This window comes from Microcebus murinus, chromosome 10 (genome assembly GCF_040939455.1).
Source record: "Microcebus murinus isolate Inina chromosome 10, M.murinus_Inina_mat1.0, whole genome shotgun sequence".
Taxonomy (NCBI): Eukaryota; Metazoa; Chordata; class Mammalia; order Primates; family Cheirogaleidae; genus Microcebus; species Microcebus murinus.
The window spans coordinates 36673585-36699026 of record NC_134113.1 but is presented as its reverse complement, the minus strand read 5'-3'; the positions used below and the strand labels follow the sequence as shown (position 1 = coordinate 36699026).

The 25442-nt window shown below is 33.6% G+C and overlaps 1 protein-coding gene across 1 annotated transcript in view; it reads left to right on the top strand.

The window, feature by feature from the left end:
- PTPRQ (protein tyrosine phosphatase receptor type Q) overlaps positions 1–25442 on the top strand; it is a 192862-nt gene that overhangs the window by 103645 nt on the left and 63775 nt on the right. Inside the window, exons 26-28 of the mRNA XM_076007142.1 lie at positions 3217–3540; positions 19060–19181; positions 22525–22711. Of these exons, the coding sequence (XP_075863257.1) occupies positions 3217–3540; positions 19060–19181; positions 22525–22711 (633 nt within the window). The remainder of the gene's footprint in view (positions 1–3216; positions 3541–19059; positions 19182–22524; positions 22712–25442) is intronic.

Sequence of the window (25442 nt, the reverse complement as noted above, 5' to 3'; positions counted from 1 at the left end):
TCACACTTGACTTCCATCATCCCCTCTTCTGAGATTGCCTCTTTACAATCAGTGAAATCTCATCTCACATGCCCTCTCTTCTCTAAAAACACTTCCTGAGCACACAAATCAATAACACTTCTGTGATTTATGTTGAAATATTTTGAAAAATCACCTTATATTCAGGTGACCTGAATTCACATTTAGTGACTGAGGAGTTCAATAAATTATGGAAATTCTACTTTTTAGCCAATTCTAAAACTTCTTTTTCTGAACACATACATTTTCCCTAAAAATAATGTTCTCTGTAATTGCTTTTCTTCATGACAGGTAAAGATAAAAGGGCATGTTATAAGTAGTGTATCAAGCGTTCTGTTTATAATGCTACTTTTAAGTTAATGGTCAACTAAATGCAGGAAAGATTTGATGACAAATATTAGTATTTGAAAACAGAGTAATTGAATCTGATCATATGACTTTAATCATTGTTCTTTGTTACCTTATAACTTCTCTTCCAGTTTTAGGCAAATATAATATATATATATGTATTATATATATTGACACATATGCAATAGATCTGTAGATAATTTAGTAAAAATTTAAGAGAAAATCCAAATTTTTAACTCAAGTCTAGGCCTTTCTCTATAGAACTCCTTATTCAAGCGTCTATCAACCATTTGATTTGTCCTTATGGGTGTCTTAGAGAAATTTCAAAGTTAACATATTCAAAATAAATTCTTAATCTTTCTCCCCAAAGTTTACTAATCCCTCAGTCATCCCCTTGTTGGTTAATAACAGCTTCATCTTTGTGTTTGGACAATCCAAAGACCTTAGAACTTTCCTTAACCTCTCTCTTTCTCTAGTAGCCCACATACCACACATCAGCAAAGCCTATCAGCTCTCCTTCAAATTATGTTCTGGATCTGAATATTTCTCTTCACTTTTGCCATTACTATCTTGATCCAGGCCACCATGATCTCTTGCATAGACTTTGCAGTAACCTACTAATTAGTATCCTTATTTCCATCATTGTCTGCCTTCATCTATTCTCAACACAGTAGCTATATTGATTCTGTGAAAACATGTGTTAGAACCTGTCACTCTTCTGCTCAAAAGAAAGCCATAACAATATCCTATAATGTTGTATATAATCTAGCTTCCAATGTCTCTTCTCAGACCTCAGTTCCTAGTAGTTACTCGGACCTCGTTATTCTCCAAATATACTGGCATTCTTCCAACTTAGGGTCTTTAATCATGCAGTGTCCTGTGCTATAAATTGCTGTAAATTTTTCCCCTAGAAATATTCACATGGCTAGCTCTCTCACTTTTATTAGGAACTTAATGTCTTCTAATTCATTCTCTTACTAGCTAATTTAAAATTTCATTATCCCTGGAACTCTCTCTTCTTCTTCCCTTCCTTATTTTTTCCCATAGCTCTAATCATTATCCAAAATACTATACATTAGCCCTCAATATCCATGGGTTCTCCATCTGTGCATTAAGCCACCTGCAGAAAAAAAAAATTGGAAAAAATGCTTCTGTACCAAACACATACAGACTATTTTTTCTTGCATTAATCCCTAAACAATACAGGATAACAACTATTTAGCATTTATATTGTATTAGATATTATAAGTAATCTAGAGATTATTTAAATTATATAAGAGAATATGCATAAGTTGTATGCAAATATTATACCATTTTATGTATGAGACTTGCACATTCTTTGATTTTGGTATCCATGGAAGCTTCTAAAACTAATCTCCCATAGATAGTGAGTTATAGCTGTGTATAATATTTATATTGTATATAGCTCTCCAGAAAGTATATTTCACAAGGTCAGGAATTTTTGTCTGTTTTGTTTATTGTATTTCCATCACTTACAATAGTACCTACATATATTAGGTACTTATTAGACATTTTTTGAATGTTGATTTAATATGATATATTTAAGAATGAATGATTTTTCTAAATATTTATTTTCTTATTTTAAGTGTATTAACATATAGTTTTCATGAATTATAAAATTTTCATATAAGTCATTTTTGTCATTCTCTTTATCTCAATCTTCTTAGCAAAGGCACTTGAAGATAGGAAAGGCATGGTTGAAAAAAGTTTCAATACCACTTAGTTCATTGCTCTTTCATATTTCTAAGTGTACTATTCTCATTTTATGTACCAAATAAACTGTTTTTTGAAAACTTTATTGTGTATTGAATCCCTAACACCAGGCTAAGAGCCTGACACATAGTAAGCATGTAGCAGACCAATAGTTAGTATGAAATCTAATAAGTGACTCCAAGCCAGACCATGTGATTGTAGATGATAAACAGATACCTCAGTCTGTGTATTAATATCAGTACACTGGATTACAGTCTAGAAAAAGTTTCATTAATTTTAAATGTACACAAGATAAAACAAAAATCAACTAATCTAATCCATTCAGTAATATTGTTTATTATTTAGTTAAAATTATTTAATAACCAACAATTATTATATGTAATATGTACTTATGTTTATCTAGACATTTAAATATAAAAAATATCTTTCTTGGGAACTAAATATTTAAAACTCAGACATGCTTAAGGAAGTACTTAGGATGATATAAGCATATGGTTTTCTTTTGTACCAGTAAAATTTTTGTTTCTACATGAAGCTAAAATACATTTATATAAACCATTTATGATTATATTTGGAAGCAGATTTTTTATACCTATAAAAAAAATAACAATTGTTTTGTCCTCTACCCTTTTGAAATGGTGGTCCCTAAGGTTCTGCTCATTAAGTCTGGGGATAATTAATCTAAGTACTATACTAATTTGACAGATCTCTACTAGGTGTACAATAATAGAATTAAAAAAAATTTTTAGAGACAGGGTCTCGCTCTGCCACCTAGGCTAGAGTGTAGTGGTATACTCATAGCTCGTTGCAGCCTCAAACTCATGAGTTCAAACAATTCTTCTGCCTTAGCATCCCAAGTAGCTGAAACTAAGGTGTATACTACCATGCCTGGCTTTTAGAAAAAAATTTTATAGAGACAACGGTCTCACTATATTGTTGAGGGTGGTCTTGAACTCCTGGCCTCAAGCAATTCTCCTGCCTTGGCTTCCAAAAATACTGAGATTTCAGACATTAGCCATTGGTCCTGGCCATAATATGTTAAAATTCCATTTCTTCTGTTTATAAGATGTTTGGTAATTCCGATTATTTTCAATTTTTTTTCTCTTCAATTTTTAGTTCCCAGTGTTCCCACAAATATTACCTTTTCTGATGTTCAGTCAACTAGTGCAACATTGACATGGGTAAGACCTGACACTATCCTTGGCTACTTTCAAAATTACAAGATTACCACTCAACTTCGTGCTCAAAAATGCAGAGAATGGGAATCCGAAGAATGTGTTGAATATCAAAAAATTCAATATCTCTACGAAGCTGACCTGACTGAAGAGACAGTGTATGGATTGAAAAAATTTAGATGGTATAGATTCCAGGTGGCTGCCAGCACCAATGCTGGCTATGGCAATGCTTCCAATTGGATTTCTACACAAACCCTGCCTGGCCGTAAGTATTGTCTTGATAATGTACATACTCATTTCTGTTATATTCTATATCTATATATTAATGATTTCTAATTAATCCAATTGTGTATAAAATCACTGTATATAGAAATAACTGAATACACTAACTGGCTTACATAATAACATGCTTATTTTTAATTTAATTGAAACCTAATGGAAAATTCAATTTCAGTCATCATTAGGGCTTTTCTTAAACTTCCAGAGTTGTGCCAGGGTCCTAGAGTCTGATGTTGCAACAAAGCATGAGGGCAGCCTCTCTTGTGATCTACCATTAGGCCACACTGATTGTCATCTAGTGCCCTTACCCATGCCTACATTTTCTCTTCGTATGTGGAGGCTCTGCTGCCTTTAAGCCAGACTTTACAACCTTTTCAGTGACTGCAGGTTTACACACACAGGTATGAGCACAATACCCTGATTGATCTGTCAGCAAGCAGTTTTTCAGTTTGTGCTTTTCATCTATACAAAACTCTAAGGCAAAGAAATTTCAAGTGCTCAACTCCCAGTTTGAGATAAGGAGAAGAAAAAAAATATAGAGAAGAAACACAAATAATCTCTCAAAACTACTCTGCCACCTACACATCTTTCAGGACTTTTGCATTCAGGAAAAAAGCTCTTGAATTCTTTTCCAGAGAAATCACTCAAAGTGTAAGTAAAGATTGCTTTTAAAACTTGAGTTTTATATTTATAACTAACAGGTCACCCTGCTTTCTTAGACAATATCATTATCCATAATTAAGTAAGTAAAATTTATATTACTCATCCTGAACCCTCTCTGCATAGAATTACGATGGTTTCCATGCAACATACATGAATTGCAAACCAAATCCTACAAGGAAGAGCTCTGAGGAATGGATATATTCTCTGAAATGCCATTTCTACCCAAGCCCCAGTCCTCCAGAGGAAATTTCAGGTCTGCCAGGTCACCCATCCCAACACCACACCATAGACGCCCTTCAAATATGGACCTTATGTTACCATTCTCCTATCTTGACTCTTACCAGGTGATTCCTTTCAAATCCAAATCACATTTTTCTTAAAAAATTGTGGTACCTATTAGTAGAGTATTAAATAATACACACACACACACACTAACAAATAGATTTTCAGTGACAAATGGATACTGTTAGGCCCTTACCGATAGTGAAATAAACTTTGATCTGGAAGCTTTAGTGTCTTTGGTTACGGTTTTCCAGGGTACCTGCCATAATGTTTGTTATAGTAAATGTACAATAGATGTTTGTTAATATAATTCAACATTTAAGGTAGAATCCTGACAACTCAGCCTTAAACACATTATCCAACCCTTCCTCTTTTTACCACGTTGACGCTTGGTGTCTGTAAGATCTGCTCTTCTGGTTTTTCTCCTATCTCTCTGGTGGCTCTTTCTCAGTCTCCTTTGCTGAATTCTCCTCATCTTCCTTTTTTTTTTTTTTTAAACCTAAGTGTTAGAATGCACAGAGAGCTATACTTGGCCCTTTTCTCTTCTTTATCAATACACAGTCCCTAGGAGATTTTATCTTAAGTGGCTTATTCTGTCCTATGACTTTAAAGTCTACTTGTATATTGATTATTCTAAAATCTCTTTCTAGCCCTGAATGCTGCCCAGATCAGTATATTTTTATGATCAACTGATATCAATGGGCATGTGTATTGAATATACTTGTCTAAATTAACATAGGGTGTAACATCAGACCTCTCATCCTCCTATCTTTCTTATCTTAGTAAGGAATATCCTCATTCATCAGTTTGTAGAAAACAAAAATCCAGCAATTTTCCTTTCCTCCTCAATTCTGCCAATGATTCATTTCAACCACACCATCTGAACACGTCCCTCCTTTGCATTGCTACAATATTTGTCTAACTCTTCTGTTACTGCTACAACCAAATTAGCTTAACTGGCCTCCTGCGCTGCCAGGCTGCTCTTTTCAAACCTAATGCATATGGTGTCACTCTCTTGCTTAAAGCTATCCACTGAATTCCCATGGCTCTTAGAATAAAATTCAAAATTTTTAAACTTGATTAACAAAGCCCTATATGACGTGGCTCTTACCTAAAACTTTAACCTTGTTTATAGCCACTCTCTCCCTTATCATTATTTTCTATTCATGCTAGAATTTGTTGCTTAAACAAACTAAACTCCTAGAATTTGCAACTTTGCATTCCTTTTTCCTTTTGCCTGGAACATGAGCAGTGTCTTATAGTATCAATCTCTACTTAAATGATCCCTGCTTAGGGAATGAATGAATGAATGAATTTCCCTTACCACTTAACCTAAAATAGCCATGCAGTAATCTATAATGTCATCTTCTTTTAATGAACATTTATTATTTTCAGATCATTTCTAATTTTTATTTGCTTGTTTGTTTTTAGAGTCTGTCTTGCTCATTGCTGTTTCCTTATTGCCTAAAATAGTGCCTGGTACCAGTGGATACTCCATAAATATTCCCTGGATGAGTGAAATTTGATGAATAAGCTATAGAGGGAATGGGAGAAGAAATCATTTTCCAATGTAGGTGATGATGAAGATAATGGTGTCAGAACAGAGATAAGAGAAAAATGAAAAAAAAAATCAAATTCAGTTTGGGATTAGTCAATAAGTGTAGTTATTTTAATCCTGCTGATTTTGAAAAGAAATAGATGCTTTAATCTAATTCAGTAGGCAACAGAAAGAAATAAGTGCTGAAAGATTAGAACATGGCTAAAGCAAGGGATTTTAGTTGCTTCAACTGGTAGGAATGAATAAAATCACAAGTGTAGATTTGATGGAAAAAGGGACACTCAACTGAATGATTAAACTGCAAAGTTTGAGAGGTTATTGGAAGTTACCCAAAGGAGTCAACACAGATACCATAATGAATGAAGCTGGCTGGTGTAAGCCAATTGGGAGTGGTATAAACCATGGCAAATTAACAGAGAATGCACTGTCTAAAGGGGCAACCACTACTTACCTCTGATGAGTTTTGTCCTATAGAAAGGCTGTGCTACTAGGTCTTCTGACGTTTTCAAAGAAACAGAAAAGTTAGATCATTTTGTGTGAAAACACTCAATATTTTACTTGCAACTAAATTTTTTAAATTAGAAAAAGAACTTAATTGTTCAAACCAAATGTGTCAGTAGCCTAGATGTGTTCTGTGGACAACTGATTTTTAACCTTTGGTTAAAATATACCTGTGTCTGCGTGTCTGCTGCCAGTAAAGGTTCCCATTCTGCTTTTCATGAGCATCTCACTTGGGAAATACCTACTTCTATTTACTGCACTGAGCCAGAAAGTAGATTTTCTAAATGCACCATCTCTTGCAAGCACACTTGACAATATTATAGAAGATGTTTAATTAGCATAAAACAACATCTAGCATGATCAGTTCAGAGGCTGGTAAATGAAATTAGAAAGTTGGATTTTTAAATAATCTCATATTCTCAGCTGGGGGTGGTGGTGCATGCCTGTAGTCCTAGCTACTTGGTAGGTTAAGGCAGGAGGATAACTTGAGCTGAGGAGTTTGAGGCTATAGGGAGCTGTGATCGTGCCACTGCACCCCAGTCTGGGCAACAGAGGGAGACTCTATCTCTTAAAGGTAAACAAAGAAAAGAAAATACTCAAATACTCTACAATGGAGGTAGAAAAAAATAATCCCACGCCTCAAGTCTTTCTACTTGAATGTCATTCCTTCTACTTCCTACCTGTTTTTAAGGTCTATGACCATATTTTATTTCCAAAGGACACAGGGAAAATTTACTTTCTACCACTGTCATTAGGAGAGAAAGGTGAAACAATTTATATATTTCAACATTGTGATAACACACATGATTTTCTTGGCATTCTCAAAACTCATAGATTTTCAACTGAGTAATTATGTGTGGGTAAGGATAATAACCTACTTTGATTGTTTAGGTTTTGAAAATGAGTTAATTACTCTTCTTTTAGTTTCCAGAATGGAGGATTTTTTTTGCCTGCAATGGAGGAGAGGACATTTTTAATAATAAATATTATACATTTGAATTTCAAAATTTTATAATTATACAGTATAAGTTTCATTTGTTATATTAAACCTAGAAGAGACAATATAATATTATATTTGATATAAAAGACAGAAAGACACTACATATTTTATTGCAACATAATATACATGGTGAAATAACATATGGTATAAGAATAAAAAAAAATTAGAATAGTTAAGCAGCCAAAGTCCTGAAGAGCAGTAATGTTTTTCATGTTAAAAATAAGTCATACTTCCATGTTGCTTCTGCATACCAAAGATGAAAATAGTATGGGCATTTTGCAAACACAGAAAGTAATCTGGATGGAGAAAATTAATGTTTTCTATTATCTATCATTGACTCAAAAATGGTATATTGTTTCATGATATAAAGGAAGATAAAATAATGACAGTTCTCTGAATTAGAGAAAAGACTAAACAACAATTTAAAATAGTATAAAATCACTGTTTGAGATAAGTTTGCATTTTGTTCTAATGGCATTAAGTTGTATCCAAGCATTTACTAATATAATGTATTGTCAAAACCGGGAGCTCCTTGATAAAGAGTTAACAATTGATGGCTATTTTCAGATCAAATTGTTCAAAGTTTGAATACTTCAAATAAAAGGCCACTCATTTGAATGGTAAATATTACAAAGTTTCTAAAATGGCTTGTATAATAAGAAAATATGTTATTGTAAACTTGATCTGAATGCATACAGAGGAGCATCAAAATTGAACATCCCATAAGCAAAGACAGAATACAAACTGAGAATTAAATTGGGTTACTCTCTGAATCTTAATCTACACCTGTGAAATAGAATGATAAAGGGAACAATATTCAGCCAACTTAAGCTAACCTTTCTTTCTCTCACATGCTCTGATCTAGATAATTGAAGCCAAATTGCTTTTCTCCTTAAATAACCTGTATAATAGCCATAATTCTACTTTATGCTGATGTGTGTAGATACAAATGTAAGCACAAAAACACAAATGCTAGAAATATTTAACTTGCAGACTTGCTATTTTACTCTCATTTTTATGATTATCTTTATCTCAAAAACAATTTGAGTTGTGTATGTATGTGTGTGGGGGTGGTATAAAAGAGAAAACCATTAAATATCTCTGTGGTACACAATAGATACTTATAATACTGTGGAAATGCACAGCTTTAAAGAAGTGTGGGTGTGAAATTAGTATGGAACGAAATGGAACTCTTGTAATGTGCATCTCCTATAGACCACCAGGACTGGAAGACAGCAAGAAAAGAAAATTCCTGGGGTAACACTTAGGTTGTGAAAACCACAGGATACCATACTCATGAGGAATTTTAACTACCCAAACATCTGTTAGGTTAAAAAAAATTCAACAAAACATTCCTCATCAAAGAAGTTTCTAAGGAATGCAACTTTATGATCTTAAAAAAAAAAAAAAGTAAAACCAAATAGAGGGCAAAGTATACCTTAACATTATTTAAAATAAGAAATTGTTGATGCATCACTATATATACAATTATTTTCCTTAAATTATCCTAAGCTGTGTAATGCACTTATGTGATCATTGTTATAGTAACAGAGATAGAAATTATCCTTTCTATAAAGAAGCAATTATATACTTATAAGAAGTGATGTTAGCCATGAACAAATAGGAAAATATAATCCAAGACATACAGAAGCCTATTTGGTGGCAATGCATTTTTAGAATGGGTTCTATCTTGCTGCCACTAGAGAAAATAACTATAATTTATTCTAGACATGATGGTTGTACTCTGCAAAATTATTAACATTTAGATGCTGTTGAAAGTCTTTTAAATTTGTTGCCCAAGGCTCCTAAAGTGTAATTCAAGACAACATGTCAGTCGTCTAGACTTGTATGTTGAAGTTACTGGAATAACCACTTAGATTTCCATAGACATCTCAAACTCCATGTTAGCAATGCCCCAAGGCAAACCTTTTCCTCTTTGTGTGTTCCCTGTTTCAGTGTACTGCACCACTGTTCATATTTGCACCATCAATCTAGGAATCATTTTTAATTCTTTTTAGCTGCTCCCATCCCCTACCAGTCAATACCTGAGTTCTATTGAATTTAGCTTCTAAATATATCTTGTATTTGTTTATTTTTCTTTGGCAAGTATATCTCTAAATCCAAACTCTTAATATTCATCTCATATATTATTATAAAAAATATCTAATGGTCTTTTTGTCTTCATTTTCTTTTCTTCACCTGACCTCAGATAATACATTTATCTGACCATGTCATTCTTCTGTTGAAAATCTGATCGTTTTCGATTTGCTACCTGTTAAAAACATACCTGTTAGTAAGCTCTACAAGGTCATTTATGATTTGGTTTATATTCCTCACTCATGCATTGCTCCTTCTTTATGCTCCAGAATCTTTGCTATTGTTTCTTACTGTCTTTTCTGTCCTCTTCTGGTGACCAGCTACCTTTTCTTCATATTTTACTTTATGTATCTCCTTTGAGGAGACTTCCAGAAATCTTTTTCACGCTTACTTCCCAGAACTTGTTTCTGAAGTATTGAATATATTGCATCATAATTATTTCTGTCTGTTTTCTATGGGATTCTGAGTTCCTTAACAGTAGAAATGACCAGGTGACCACATCTTATGCACTTTTCTATCCTATATAACATTATATATTCAATGTTAAGAAAGCTTCTGCCAGGTTATTAAGCAAATTTTCCAGAATAAAATAAAAATATTTTGAAATCCCATTTGCATAAGCAAATAATATGTCTTTTTTAGCAAAAGCATTAAAACAGTTAAAGGAAATTATAAGGATTATCATTATCTGGTATTATTAGCTTTGACAACTGGGATTAAGAAAGATCTCAAGATATTATACAACCTTCTAGTACATATTCCAGCCACCTCTAATTCCAAACAAACTGACTGGAATTTTTGACACATGTAACTTCAAACTATATTTTTGAGGTTTCTGAAATCCTTCAAACTATATTTTTGAGGTTTCTGAAATCCTTGTTTTTCTTTAATAATATCCTTGGTATTTATTTTACCCCAATTATGCTTATATATAAATAAATTGGAGGACAAAATAGCAACATTTATCCTGGCCCTAATACTACATTATGGTGATGGTTTTACCTGAATTATTCCAAGTTGTTCCTATACAGAGGTTCATGGTAGCATGAAACTGGTAATATTTTATGAAACATGATGACCTGTTCCTTACTATGGTAGTAACTTCAGGGATTGAAGGAAGAGATGGTAGGAAGAACCCTCTTCATGGTTTATCCAGCATTAAAATGGAATGGAAGGTAGGAGGAGACAAGTCTGTGCAACATCTGTTGGCTTGTTGCACATCTCTGTGTTGATTACCAGCTCCCAAACTTCCTCCACAGCCACTTCCTTAGCCTTTAAAGAATCAGTAATTTAATTCCCTTTTCTACCCTTACAACTAAGGGTTGTAATCATTGGTCACCTAATCTGAAGAGCAATGTCACTACTTTTTCAAATGACATGTAGACATTATAGACCAGTGGCTGTTAAACTTGAACTACAGGCATTACAATCATCTGGAGGGCTTGCTAATTGCTGGACCCCACACCTAGGGTTTCTGATATAGTAAGTCTAGGTATGGCCTCAGAAATTGATTTTCTATGACTTCCCCAGTAATGTTGATGCTGCTGGTCTGTAGACCACATTTTGAGAACCACTGTTGTTGTATAAAGTTGTTTTATAAACATGATGTGATTCTAGGAAAAGATATATTATCTGATGCTAAGGTAATAGTGCCAATATTAAAGTATTTTCATTCCTACATGGCATGGCTAGTATTGAAAGTGAGAGGGCTTTTTTTTGTATTTTATATTTTTTTAAATTTAAGCCAGTTTGAAATCAGTCAGAAAATAGCTCATTTAAGAATCAAATAAGATGATCATACATGAAGTCTAATGCTATGAACATCCATGAACCATTCTCAGTATTCATCAAATAATCTAATATGACACGTTCTCAGGCTTATAGTATTTGTAATATCTTTGTACTATACCGTTGGAAGTACCATCTTGTTATTGGGAAATATAACTATAAAACAAAATTAAAGTCTTTTAACATGATAAGAAATATTTCATACACCAACAGTGTTGTTTCATATTTATCAGTGAAATCACTGTGCTCTAGGGAAATATTCAACATGAGGGAAGGACAGCCAATTATCACAGTGTTGTAACCAGTGAACAGGGATATGTCCTGAGACACTTTTGGTGTGCAGAAATATGGTGAATCAAATTGGGAAGCTTCTTCAGGGGCCTTGATGCCTTGAATTAAGACACAAGGAATCTACTGGCCAGTTATATTTCCTCTAGCCCCAAGAGACATCTAAAACTCAAAGCTCATCCTTCCAGGTGTGCTGAATCAAAGTTTAATTTACAGACCTACAAGTTGTCTATTCTTATACAGCTGAGAAAAAACAGAGCCCTTCATTTGGGGGTACCAGTCACTAGAAATCTAGTGGTCCGGGATACCAAATCATGAAATTAAAATACCCTGAATGGTAAATTAACTTTATACTGAATTGTCCTTTAAATTAACTTTATACTGAATTTAAATTCAAATAGATGTATAGGCCGTTTAAATCATCGAATAATCTAATTTGACATTTGTCAAATTAGACAGGTGTACAGAGCTCAAGATTTTCTGTTTTTTGAGTATCTGTCAAATCAGTTATTTATCTATAAGGAAAGTCACTATTGCATGGTACACTAAAAACCATAGAGTATTTTCTATGACATTTTCACTAGATTTATAGGGATCTGCACATGGCAAAGTTGCTAAGTCTTTGAATGTGCTTATTCTAACAGTGTAGTATTAGGCACACCAAAACTTGTTGGTTCTTAATCAAAGTGGCATAGACTTGTGGCATTCAAACTTTTATATAGACTAGGCCAAATGATGGTCTATCCAGACTCACCTTTGAGCTAACACACTTAGCATGGAGACACAGATGGATGGGAAAGATGACCCTGACCCACATAAGACCCACATTCCTGTGCAAGGATAGAAGCATGATAATCAGGAAATGATGGTTGTTAGTTACAGAAAATGCATTATGGTGAAAACCAGGGGGAAAGTGCTTATGAGAGGAAGTGATTGGATTATGCGGAATGAGAGAATAAGGATAGATCATTCCTACTGAGTAAATTTCTGTGATTTATAAGAGAAAGGGTATAGTGATATCTTGGCTCATTACTGACTAGATTCATTTCACAAACAATCCTAAATCAGAATGTGACAGTTTATGGGAAGACAAACAAAGTCTCTCAAAGATGCTTATAAGTTACTAAGCTTTTAAACTGGCATTTTTCTACTTCCCATACCTCTACCGCCATCAGCTTCCTTTATTTTGGTAGTTGACATTTGTAATTGTAATTTTGTAGCCCCCCTTATGTAATTCTAGTAATAGTTTACTATATACTGTGATAAGAGGAAGAATAATACTTGATACATTTTATTATGCATTTTTGGAATTTTGATGAATGCCATAAAAATTACCTAAAAGGACTTGACAATTTTGTATGCTTGTAAGTGCATCATAAATATTGGACAACACTAAAATAATTAGATGCTGTTTTACAATTGATGGATATTTTGGTGTTCTAAATCTTTCTTTTAAGTTACTTAGGAATTAATCAAATAATTATCTTTCAGCATTCTAGAAATGTGAAATATATATATTTTATATATTATATACATAAAATATATTTATATATATTCAGTTACATATGTTTACTTTTATTTTTTAGTTTGGATTTAGGAGTTCTAGTCCTTCAAGAATACAAGCTGATAAAATACAGTCTAAGAAATTTTTCACAAATAAGTCTCACAGACAACTTATGTAACAAAGCAGGCATTTCATCAACAAGTTGTTGAAAATGCAAACATTGTTTAGAATAATTGTTTCTTAAAGAAAGAAAGAAAGAAAGAAAGCAGAAAAAATGATTTAGGAAAAGTTCAAGAAAAGGCATGAAAGCACAGCTCAGCCAGGGGCTAAAAAGTTTGCTTTTTTATAATGGCTGATTAGTGTAAGGACCTTAGAATATTTAATAGTACAGATGATTAGATGTGTTGCAAATGATCTTTGAATGTCCCTTTTCTCTCATCTCTGCTTGGGGTGGCAGACACTCCCTGATGGGGGCTTTGATTACTAGTATTAAGGGAATGAGTGCAGGGTTGACATTTTACTGTGAAAGATGAGAAGTTGAAGCATTGTCCTGCTTATACTGAATTATACTGCTTTCTGAGCTGGTGTACAGATATATTTACAAGCCAAGATTTTCCTTGGGAAATCATTTGGATCTGTCCTCAGCTGAGACCCTAACTAAAGAGACACACTATGGAGCAGAGATGTGGAAATATTTTCCTGGAAGTATTTCCAAACATAAGCTACCGTCAGTATAATCACAGAAAATTTCACCAACTTTCTTAGTCACAGGAAATTCTCAACACACTGTTCATGATGGCTGAATAATGATAAGGTGCCACTCTGCTTGCCTGCTAGACTGAGTTAGGTTTAAAAGGGTGTCCCAACAGCACTGAGTTGGTGTATTTTATAGAGGTACATGAATCAAATATATCCTGGAAATAATCTTTCCTGTTCTGATCTAATTAATTTTGGCCCATCTGTCTGATATGAGTTAGATACCAAAGACCACAACCCATTGTGGTCCCCTCTAATTCATAATAATAAACTATGACATGTGACATTTTGTCATGGTTGCCATTCTTATAAATTCTTCAGCTGTGATCTTAAAGGCCCTGCATGATCTGGCCCCATTTTCTTTCAGACTGTCATTCTAAATCACATGACTTCAGCCTCACTGGAGTCCTTGTTAGTCACAGAACATGTCAGGCATAATCCTGCCTCAGGGCCTTTGCACTGGCCATTCTCCTCCCTGTGACACTCTTCCTCCAAACATCCCATGCTCCCTTGCCTCCTTCACATCTTTGTTTAAATGTTACCTGCTTAATGAGGCATACCTTGACCATAATATGTAAAATAGTAACCCCATAATCACCCCATTCCATTATCCTGCTTCATTTTTTGCCATGATGCATAATACTTCTTAATATCATATATAATTTATTTGTACATTATATATTAGTTTATCTAATATTTTCTAATATACTTACATCTTTTTTGTCTCCCACCATTAAAGTAGAAGTTCCATCATCTTTGTCTCTTTAGTTCTCTTATCTATTCCCAGCATGTGAACACCTGGCATGACATACGTGTTCAGTAAACACTTGTTAAATGAAGAAGAGAGTTAAATACTAGAAGCTTTATTGATACGTCCAAACCTACCTAGATCACTTATATGAGTGTTTTGTCTTTCCAGTGCCTGGTACATAGTAGGTGCTTAATAAATATTTATTGGTCCAATAAAGCTATAAATTTTATCTAAAAGCCAAGTAAACGTTTGGGTATAAAGACAAGAGAACTCTAAAATATTTTCCTATTTTATACCACTTGAAATATGTGCCCCATTAGAAAACTGTTCCTCTCCATGCTGGTTATTACCTAGCAAGAAGTCAGGTTTTGGAAAAACATTAGTAATCAAGGGGCCTTAATAAATTTGTACATAGCTCCTATCCCATCCCTTTTTATAGAGTCAGAGGCAGAAGATAGGCCATTGAATACCACAAAACATCTTACATTTTTTGAAGCAGATTTTTCCATCAGGTGAGTATGTAATAATGATCAGTAATAGTGTACCTGGTCCTGAAGCCCATCTCCTCCTCATTTTACATTGTGAATAAAGAGATTCAGAGCTGCAGTTTATTTAGGAAACAGTGGGCATAATATCTCTAAGGAATATCCAGTTTGAAGAGAAAAGAGGGTTTTCACTCATGAAAATGGAGTGCATTATTCTGTGAGGTCATCCAAAAGTAATTAATTATGCTGGTGGCAGGAGACCTCCCCTAGCTCTCATCTGTGATGTGTAATTACCTAAATGAATTAGATTACAACTGGAGGCAGTTTTCCTGGGATCATAAAGCTAGAAGTAATAAGGCCAAAACTGTCAGGTTATGCAGGGTGTGTGTATGTAGATCTAAATTTGATCTCCTCTACTTTAGTTGTTGTAGAAACTATGCACCCAATTCTGTCATCATTATTAGCACCTCTCAGCTCATCAAATCTCTGAATTCTGGAATATTCCTTCTTCATACTTTCCCCTGGATGCTTTCTGGGGCAATATGGACGGGATCTTTGAGCTAGGAGTATCAGTGTTTGCATTATTGCATAATTTTCAGAGGAAGCACAAATAGGAAGGACGTGTTTGTCATCCCAAAGGCATTTTCCCACAGAAACTTCCTTATACATGTTTGCTAGATTCCTCTATAGTTACATTTGAGTACTAGTATTAAAATGTCAATGCTATTATTAAAATATATTTTATGTGTTGAGTTGTGCACCTAAATAAATTTTACTCTTAATATTATATTTCGATAATATCATATTATACTCTAAATATCAATCACTCATTCATAATTTGAAGACTATCACTACTATTCATCTCTGCCTTAATCTGGTTTGTCCTGCAATAGCAAAGTATCAGAGACTGGGTGATTTGTAAGAACAGAAATTTATTTTCTCACAGTTCTGGAATCTGGAAAGCCCAAGATGAAGGTTCAATTATCTGTTGAGGGTTGCATCCTCTGGAGGGGAAGAATGCCACGTCCCCTCCTGGCAGAAGGCAGAAGGGCAAGTGAAGTCCCTTCTATAAGGATCCTATTCCTATTCCTATTCATGAGGGGAAGAGTCCTATGACCTAATCACCTCTTAAAGACCCCACCTCTTTGTATTAATACCATCACATTGACCTTTAAATTTAAACACCTGAATTTTTGAGGGGACACATTCAAACCATAGCGATATCCTTAATACCTATCTAATATTAAAATAAAACTTTTGGCTCTCTTCAAAGTATGTGATTCACTTAAACCAGATATACTAGCCATATTTATAGCACCCTAATTTGTAAGGAATTATCTGAAATTTTCTTAAAAGAAAAAACTTTTTCCATTCTGATGCAGTCTTCCTTGGTCTAGACTCATCTTTCCAACTGCCAGGTAGGCATCTCGGTCTTCATGAGTTTCTCAAACTCAATGAGTACAAATCCATATGGATCATCTCTTCGCATAGTCTTACTCCACCAAAATCAGTACATATTCCTGAATGTGCTGTTATGAACTGTTGGCATTCTGCTGGTATTAATATATGAATTGGCTTTTACTTTCCTCTGTCTTAAGTTGCATCCACATCTAATACTCCCCTGAGTTATTTTTATTAAATTGTCTAAGTGCTTCTAGGTTTCCTCCTGTCCTATGCATACCTACTGTCACAATTCTAATTTAATTGGGTCTCATATCTTACCTGGTTTTTTTGGAAATAGCCTACCTAGCCTCAATGTTCTTCAGAACACTTACTTTACATAGCTATATATGAATTGTCTTCCTAAATAATTAGAAAAATACTTTCTCAAACACCTCAATGGTGTCCCATTAAAGAAGGGAACTCCAAATTCTTTAACATAACAATTGAGTGCTTCCTGGCTTAAGTCCTAAATTACTATTTGAGGCTTGGTCCTACTATATCTCTTCTTGAACACTGGACTATGATATCTCTATTCAGAATTTAAGGATTCTGAACTTTATTTGTACCATAGATACCTTTGACAATCTGGTGAAATTTATGGACTCTTTTCCAGAGTACTATTTTTGACTATGTAAAATAATAAATATAAGATTACCAAGGAAACCAATTCTATAGTAATACAGTTCTGTCTGCGCCCTTGTTTATGTCTTTGTGGCTTTGCCATGATTCCCTTGGCACAGAAATGCCCCTAACCCTGCTCATCTGATTATTGAAATCCTTCTCAGCTTGCAAAGCCTACTGCAAGTCCCACCTTCTCTGTGCAACTTTACCTTGCCTTCCCATCTGTATTCATCACTTTGCCTCTCATAGTAGATTATTATTTATTTGTAGTTAGTCCTGATCTTTACTCAGCCCTGACAACAATGAGTCAAAACTGAACTAGCCACTTTCACATATTTTGTCTTCATAATTCTTTTTTGAAGCACTATAAATTATTCAGATGATAGGGAAACTGAGGTCCAGACATTTTGTGTTTGACCAAGATTACAGGATTTGTTGCTCTCACTGAATTATGAATTATTTGAAAAAGGAAATATTTTATGTTCCTCTTTACATCTTCTCAGGAACTATGGGATTTATGTATTGAGTAAGGTTTGCTCATATGGATTTAAAAATCAGAAATTTACAGAATTTCTCATCTCCCCTCATTTAATATCACCTGATTTGGCTAGAGATTCTGGGAGGGCAGAGATGTATAAAACAGTGTTCCTCAGTTAATGTCTATGTCAAATTAAATGTGACTAAATCTTCTCAATACTGATTTAACTTACACATTAGTGTTTTCAACAGAAAATTTCTTAAAATAATATCTCATTTTGCACTCTTTTTATTTTATTTTATTTTATTTTTTTTTTTTTTTTGAGACAGAGTCTCGCTTTGTTGCCCAGGCTAGAGTGAGTGCCGTGGCGTCAGCCTAGCTCACAGCAACCTCAAACTCCTGGGCTCGAGTGATCCTTCTGCCTCAGCCTCCCGGGTAGCTGGGACTACAGGCATGCGCCACCATGCCCGGCTAATTTTTTATATATATATCAGTTGGCCAATTAATTTCTTTCTATTTATAGTAGAGACGGGGTCTCGCTCTTGCTCAGGCTGGTTTTGAACTCCTGACCTTGAGCAATCCGCCCGCCTCGGCCTCCCAAGAGCTAGGATTACAGGCGTGAGCCACAGCGCCCGGCCCATTTTGCACTCTTAAAAAGACAAATTACAAAAGTAGGACAAATTAAAGAATTTGTTTGGAATCATTATAAATTCAGAAAATATTTGAAGATTACACTTATAATAATAGATCAGAGGAATTGGATTACCTATTTCCTATTTTTCCCCTTCAGTGAAAACAAAAGAAACCATTCAAATTTACCTTCACAAGACAATATATTTTAACTATAATTCCCTTATACCAGTTTTAATTTTTAACTGTGCTCTTTTGTCTCTTTTTCTGCAGTCAAAAACATTTCTGCAAGATTTTTCTTAAAACAGCATTGTCAGGTTCTCTATTTTAAAATAAAAATATTTATTTTAAAAGATTTATTTTAGTAATGGCAAGCCGTGCCAATTGGCTAGCTGGGGCATCTTTTAAAAATATTATTTCAAGTTTTAAAATCATGCATTATTTTAATTAATCAATCATGTGAAAGTCATTTATATATGATAACTAGTTTCAAAGAATTAAATCTTCTGATTTGCAATGCATTGAGCATGCTGTGAAGTATAAATTAATGTAAAATTAATTCATTATGACTATCCATTTTTCATGGTCTTTTCTACTATTGTACTATAGCCAATACTAACTCTATTGTAGCAGAATAATTGATTTTCTATTGTCATATAGCTCCGGATGGTCCACCTGAAAACGTTCATGTAGTAGCAACATCACCTTTCAGCATCAACATCAGTTGGAGTGAACCTGCTGTCATTACTGGACCAACATTTTATCTAATCGATGTCAAATCGGTAAGGTATATCTTACCTAGTGTAAAATTCAGTGTAGAATATGGTTAAGAAGTAGGTTTTAGAACCAGATTATTTGAATTTAAATCTTGGCTCTGTTAGACTTTAGGCAACTTACTTCACATGTTTGTGTTTGAGTGTTTACATGTGTAAAATAAAGATTAATGGTAGCTACAAAGTACGTAGATTCTATGAGTACTAAATCAGTTAATGTGCATAAAGAACTTAGAACATTGCCTGACACATCGTTAAGTACTGAATAAATATAAAGTATTAGTAACATGATTATAATTACATTTTATTACAGGGTATAGATTTTATGTGTATGTTTGTGTGTGTGTGTGTGTGTGTATATATATATATATATATATATATATATATACAAGTGGTTAAATTGATAGTAATAAAAATAGTCTAGTTTAGAATACAGTGGAAAGGGACTCATAATACAAAGTGAAAAGAGAGAAGGCATTAAGAGTGATGTCTCTCCAATAAGAAAATATCAGAGCTAGATCTTAAAAAATAAGAACATGATAGGGAAGTGAAACAGAACATGATAGGGAAATAGGAATAGAGGTGTCAAATAGTCAGCTGCATTCAACAGAAATCAAGCAGCTCAGCAATCCCAGATCATAGCATTCAGCAAGAAGAGTGGTAAGAAATGAGGCAAAATGAGGCTAAAATGAATCTAGATTAGGCTAGATTAGTGCTAAGAAATGAGGCTAGATTGGGAGGTCAACTATATAACACATTGTAGAGTTTGGGGGTTATATTAAGGGCGCTGGGGTGCTCGTTTGTGATATAGATTTTCATTGTACAGGATTGGCATGGTTTTATTATAGAGGATAGTTTGAGAGTAAGGGGAGGGGCCGGTGTAAAATCTGGCAAGGAGACAAGAAACTGAGTAAATGGGCAAAGAAAGATAGGAACAGAAGAAATATAGCAGGAGAACAGAATGAAAAATAATTTAAATCTACAGAATTTGGTGAAAAATCAACCAACTCATGATGGTGAGTGAGAGGGAGAATCCAGGATAATTATAAGATATATGACTTGGAAAATTATAAAGAGGAACAGATCTGTAGAGGAAAAGAATGAGTTTGGTACTAGACACACTGAATTTGAGATGCCTGGGAGTCCTCACAGGAAGACACCCCATTTGTAGTATTAAATATGGATCTGGAGTGTAGGAAAGAATTCTGTATTTGCAATTTGGGAAGTATTGTATTTATAGGAGATAGAATTACAGGAGTAGATGAGACTTACTCTCAGGATAGTATCCTGGCATCCTAAGGAATACAAACATTGAAATAAGAGACCACTGAAGTGACCAAATTAGAGCAGACAGCCATACAGAAGCAAACCCAGACATGAAAATCAAACCTTTCGCCTAAGATAGGGTGATTATCTACTCAGTGATGTAGATGATGCAGAATTATTAGCTAGAATAAGGACTGGAAATATTTCCTTGGTACCCTGCCTCGGTTTTGCTGGGCTTGATGACCACTCTCTGCTAGTGTGATCTAGTGTGCTACGTGTTGGATATGTAGACATAAACAAATAAGGACAAATCAGTGAACAAATCTGCAGCTTATTTCATAAATATGTAATTATCAACATTCAAGAATCTCTGGCTTCCAGACCAAGGAAGAACACATATCACTGTACTTAGGACTTATGGTGCAGGCTGTCCTCTGCACAACACAAACCACATGGCATGACTCTTAAAAAATTTAAACAATAATTGATCATCTTAAATAAAGATATTAATGTATAGCCACAAATACCATCCTGATAATCATCCATTGGAAATTAATGAATTTAATGCATTTTGTGGTCATTTCCATTATTCTTTTTATTCTTTCACTTAACATTACTACTCTCTAGGTAATATTTATTCAGCATGACTATAAGCCTAGTCTTAAAGGAAAATTTAAAAAGCCATATTTTATGTGATATTTAAATGTTGACAATTAGTTAAATATACATGCACTTTCCACCAATTGTACATATTCCTTATCAATAGGGTTCCTATGTTGATTTGTTGTTCTGCCATTTTAGAGAAGTGGGACATTTCCCTCCACTGCTATGTCTTAAGGTTGGAATGATCTATTTGTCTGTTTGCAATGCTGGTATTATTTATCAGCCTTTGCTCTGTTTCTCATAGCAACATTTTTCTTTAATTTAAAAAAGCTCTTAGAAAAGAACATTTAAAGAACATATGAAACCAAAAATAAATAAATAGAAACCTTTCAAAGTTACGAGGGAGAGTTAAATTAAAAGTGAACTTAATAGTGATGACTGTGCATAAAACATTGTTTTAAGTATTTCAATTCCGGTACCTGAAAGTAATAGGCATGATGGGATTCTGAATTTTCTCATGGTTATCTTAGGAAAAGCCCTTCTATTTAGTGCTAGAAACTTTAGCTATCTTAATGTCTAGAGTGAATAGACCAGAGCTTCCATCAAAGGCAATGTTCGAACAAATAATACAGCTATATTTAATATATTAATACCTAAGCATACTCATTTGTGCAGATTTAATTATGCCATGCACAATTAATTGAGGCCTTGTCTAGTGCTATGCCTAGTGCTAAAGCAGAGCTTTTCAAACTGCAATCATGATCAGAATTTTTAAATGAATTGAAATAAAATAACCAAGAGCAGAAAATACCAAAGTACATTTCAGAAGGAAGGTATACTTTTGAAAACTGTGTCTCAGTTATAAAGTACATATTTTATCTGTAGTTATCTATCTATATCTATATTTATCTACTAATCTTCTGAATTATGTTACAAAGAATGCTTCCTTTTGTGGGTTAAAGTTTAAAAAATATCAAAATCTCTGTGCCAGGTGCTTCAGATCTGCCCTTTCTAAATCGGAACAAAACATTATAAATAGGTGTTGTCACACTAATTTTACATATATAGAAAGTAAGACACAGAAGTATAAGTGGTTTTTCAAATACTACAGGAGCTATAGGTGGCTAATTTTGAATTTGAACTTGGATGGCTAGGTGCCAAAACCCGAATACTTTCTTCCATAAAATTTGGGAGTAATTTCATTGAGTGCAGAGATGATTTTTGCTTGTTCATTTGATGTGTTGATTGATCATGGTTGGCTGATTGTTTTTATTTTTTTTCCTTTTACTTTAAATTATTGAAATGATTACTAATTAGTAAACTGTTATAGTGGCACTTTAGATTTCCCAGGGCAATCTGATTATAAAATAAATAAATCAATCTTGGCCAGATAAATATACCTCATGTAGCTTCTATTATGTTATGTTTGATGATTTGGACCTCAAGTGCTGCTTCCTTAATTGTTAGTTATTTTTTGCTCTAGGTAGATAATGATGAATTTAATATTACTTTCATCAAGTCAAATGAAGAAAATAAAACCATAGAAATTAAAGATTTAAAAATATTCACAAAATATTCTGTGGTCATCACTGCATTTACTGGAAACATGAGTGCTGCATATGAAGAAGGGAAGTCAAGTGCTGAAGTGATTGTTACTACTTTAGAATCAGGTAAGGAGTATTTTTCATCCTTGCTAAAAATTGACAGAGATGTAGCTGGGTTTCCTACAGTGACTCACACTCCACCCCAAAATGATATGTGTTATGGTAAGTTTTAAAAGAAATCAATAAAAAATTCAATGGCTTACTGCAATTGATAAAAATGAATCTTTCCATTTACATTTTTGAGGTAAAGTGAAATGATGTATAATATTCAATCCTTATAAATACAGTAACAAATGAAAGGTACCCAGTTATACTTCTTTGCACTTATTTAATCTGCTAAATGTTTCAGAAATTGAGTTAGTTTGCCTAAGAGATGATTTTTCCAGCTGTCTATAGCCGATAATGCTTCATCTAAAATCCCATTTTAATTATTTCTGTCCCATTTTTAATGAAAATTATAATAATAATAGTCTCTTAATAATCTGGAATGCAAAATTAGAATCCAGGTCACATTTATCATAGCTGTTTTCTTCACTTAGTCAAATGATATGTTTTATTATATAACTATTTGGTAAATGTCAGATCCATACAGATTTTCTCAAGTTCCTATGAACAGGGTTTGAATGAATAATAAGATTGTAACCAATAGGAATTAAAAGTGGAAAGTCAACATCCCAGAACTTGCTTGCCCCATCCTCCTTCAGAGTCCTGACGTTCTTTGCCACCAGATATGTCACTGGAAAGAACAGATGAAGGGGTGTGTTACTATAGTTTATTTGTTGCTATCTGTAAGGTAAGTATAGGAGGTAAAAATATTTTTCAGCTAGTTTTTTCATTATTTTATATTCTCTATTCATTTCATCTATGAGGTCATGATTCTAAATCACAAGGTAAAATTTATCCTCAGCACACTAAAATTCCATTTATTTCTGTTTTGCTGCCACATAGCCCAGATATCTATTTTCTGATCATGCTTTTTACACTTCTCCCCACCCTACCTATCTGTGAGGAAAGATCCTGAAGAATGTGCTCACATTTATACCAGAAAGCATTGGTTGTCAAATCATAGTGTGCTATCTCTCTAGAACATCATAATTTAATGAATTTTTACTAAATCTCTGAAACTAAAATTTTACATTTAATACCAAAGATTTGGAAGATAAGATGTCTTTCTGGCATTGAAAGAATTCCTTTGCTTATCCAACTTCAAACCTAATCCTAAATTTAGAGTAACATCTCTTATAAAAAGAAAATATATTTCTTATAGATAATAAAAATGTATAACAGCAAATATAAAAATGTGTCTCTTGAACCAACTTTATTTCAGCTTTGCATTTTCCCACTTAAAATGAGAGAGAGATTTAGCACAATAGCATTTTATCTGCTTCTCTCTCTTTTTTTCTCACTATTTATTTGCTTTTTTTTTGCAAGATAACAAAGCTTGAACATGTGAACTATTAATAGCCAAATATTAAGTTTCTTCATGGAAGTTTTTTATTTAGAATGGAAGAATATAGCCATTTTAGTTGATCAAAATAGATATATTCATTCAATCATTTATAAAAAGGACATTAAGTATGCAGTACAGCAAGAACCTTTGTGCATAAAATAATTTTTATTCTCAAATACCTAATTTTATTTGATAATAATGTATTGATGCTGAGGTTGCCATGTTAAGCTGTTTTTATTTATCTAAAAGAGATGGGAATATCTCTCAAAACTCAGCACTTTAAAAAATTCAGTTAGAAAATTGGTAGAATACATGAACAGACATTTCACCACAGCGGAGTGTCAAATAAACACATAAGACAGGTTTTCAACAGCATTAACAGTTAGAGAAATGCAAACTAAAACCACAATGAGATATCACTGTGCATATACTAGAACAGATAAAATAATAATTTTAAAAATAGTGATATACCAACCGCTGGCAAAGATAAATACTGGACCTCTTATACATTTCTAGTGGGAATATAAAATGGTATAGCCACCTTGGAAAAGAGTTTCACAATCTCTTATAAAACTAAACATGTGCTTACTATATGACCCAGCAATCACATTTTTCAGCATTGATCAATCATAGGGAATCAAAAACTTTTGACACAAACACCTGTGCATGAATGTTAACAAGAGTTTTATTAGTGATAACAAAAACTGGAAACAACCCAAATATCTTTCCATGATTGAACAAACTCTAGTACATCTATAAATTGGAACACTGCTCAGCAATAAAAAAGAATGAACCATTGATGCATACAGCAAACCTGATAAACAAACTCTGGTACATATGTAAATTGGAACACTATTCAGCAATAAAAAAGAGTGAACTATTGATGTATACAGCAACCCTGATTGACCTCAAGGTCATTAGGTTATTGTCATTCTCAGAATGACAAAACTACAGAATGGAGAATGATTAGTGCTGTGGGGAGGCACATAGTGCAAGTACAAGGGGCTAGGAGGAGGGATTTTCTTTAGGGTGATAAAATAGTTTTTTATCTTGTTTATGGTGATGGTTACAGGAAACTATACATGGGATAAAATTGCATAAAACTAGAGACACATACATGAAAGCAAGAAAATGTGGTGAAATTGGAATAAGGTGTGTAGTCTAGTTAACAGTATTGTGCCAATGTCAATTTCCTGGCTTGATATTAAACTCCAGTTACGTAAGATGTCATGACTGGGGAGATCTGCACATATGGTACATTCGACACTATGTACTATTTTTACTACCTTCTATGAGTCTATATTATTTCAAAATAAAAATTTATAAAATCATAGAAACACATTCTAT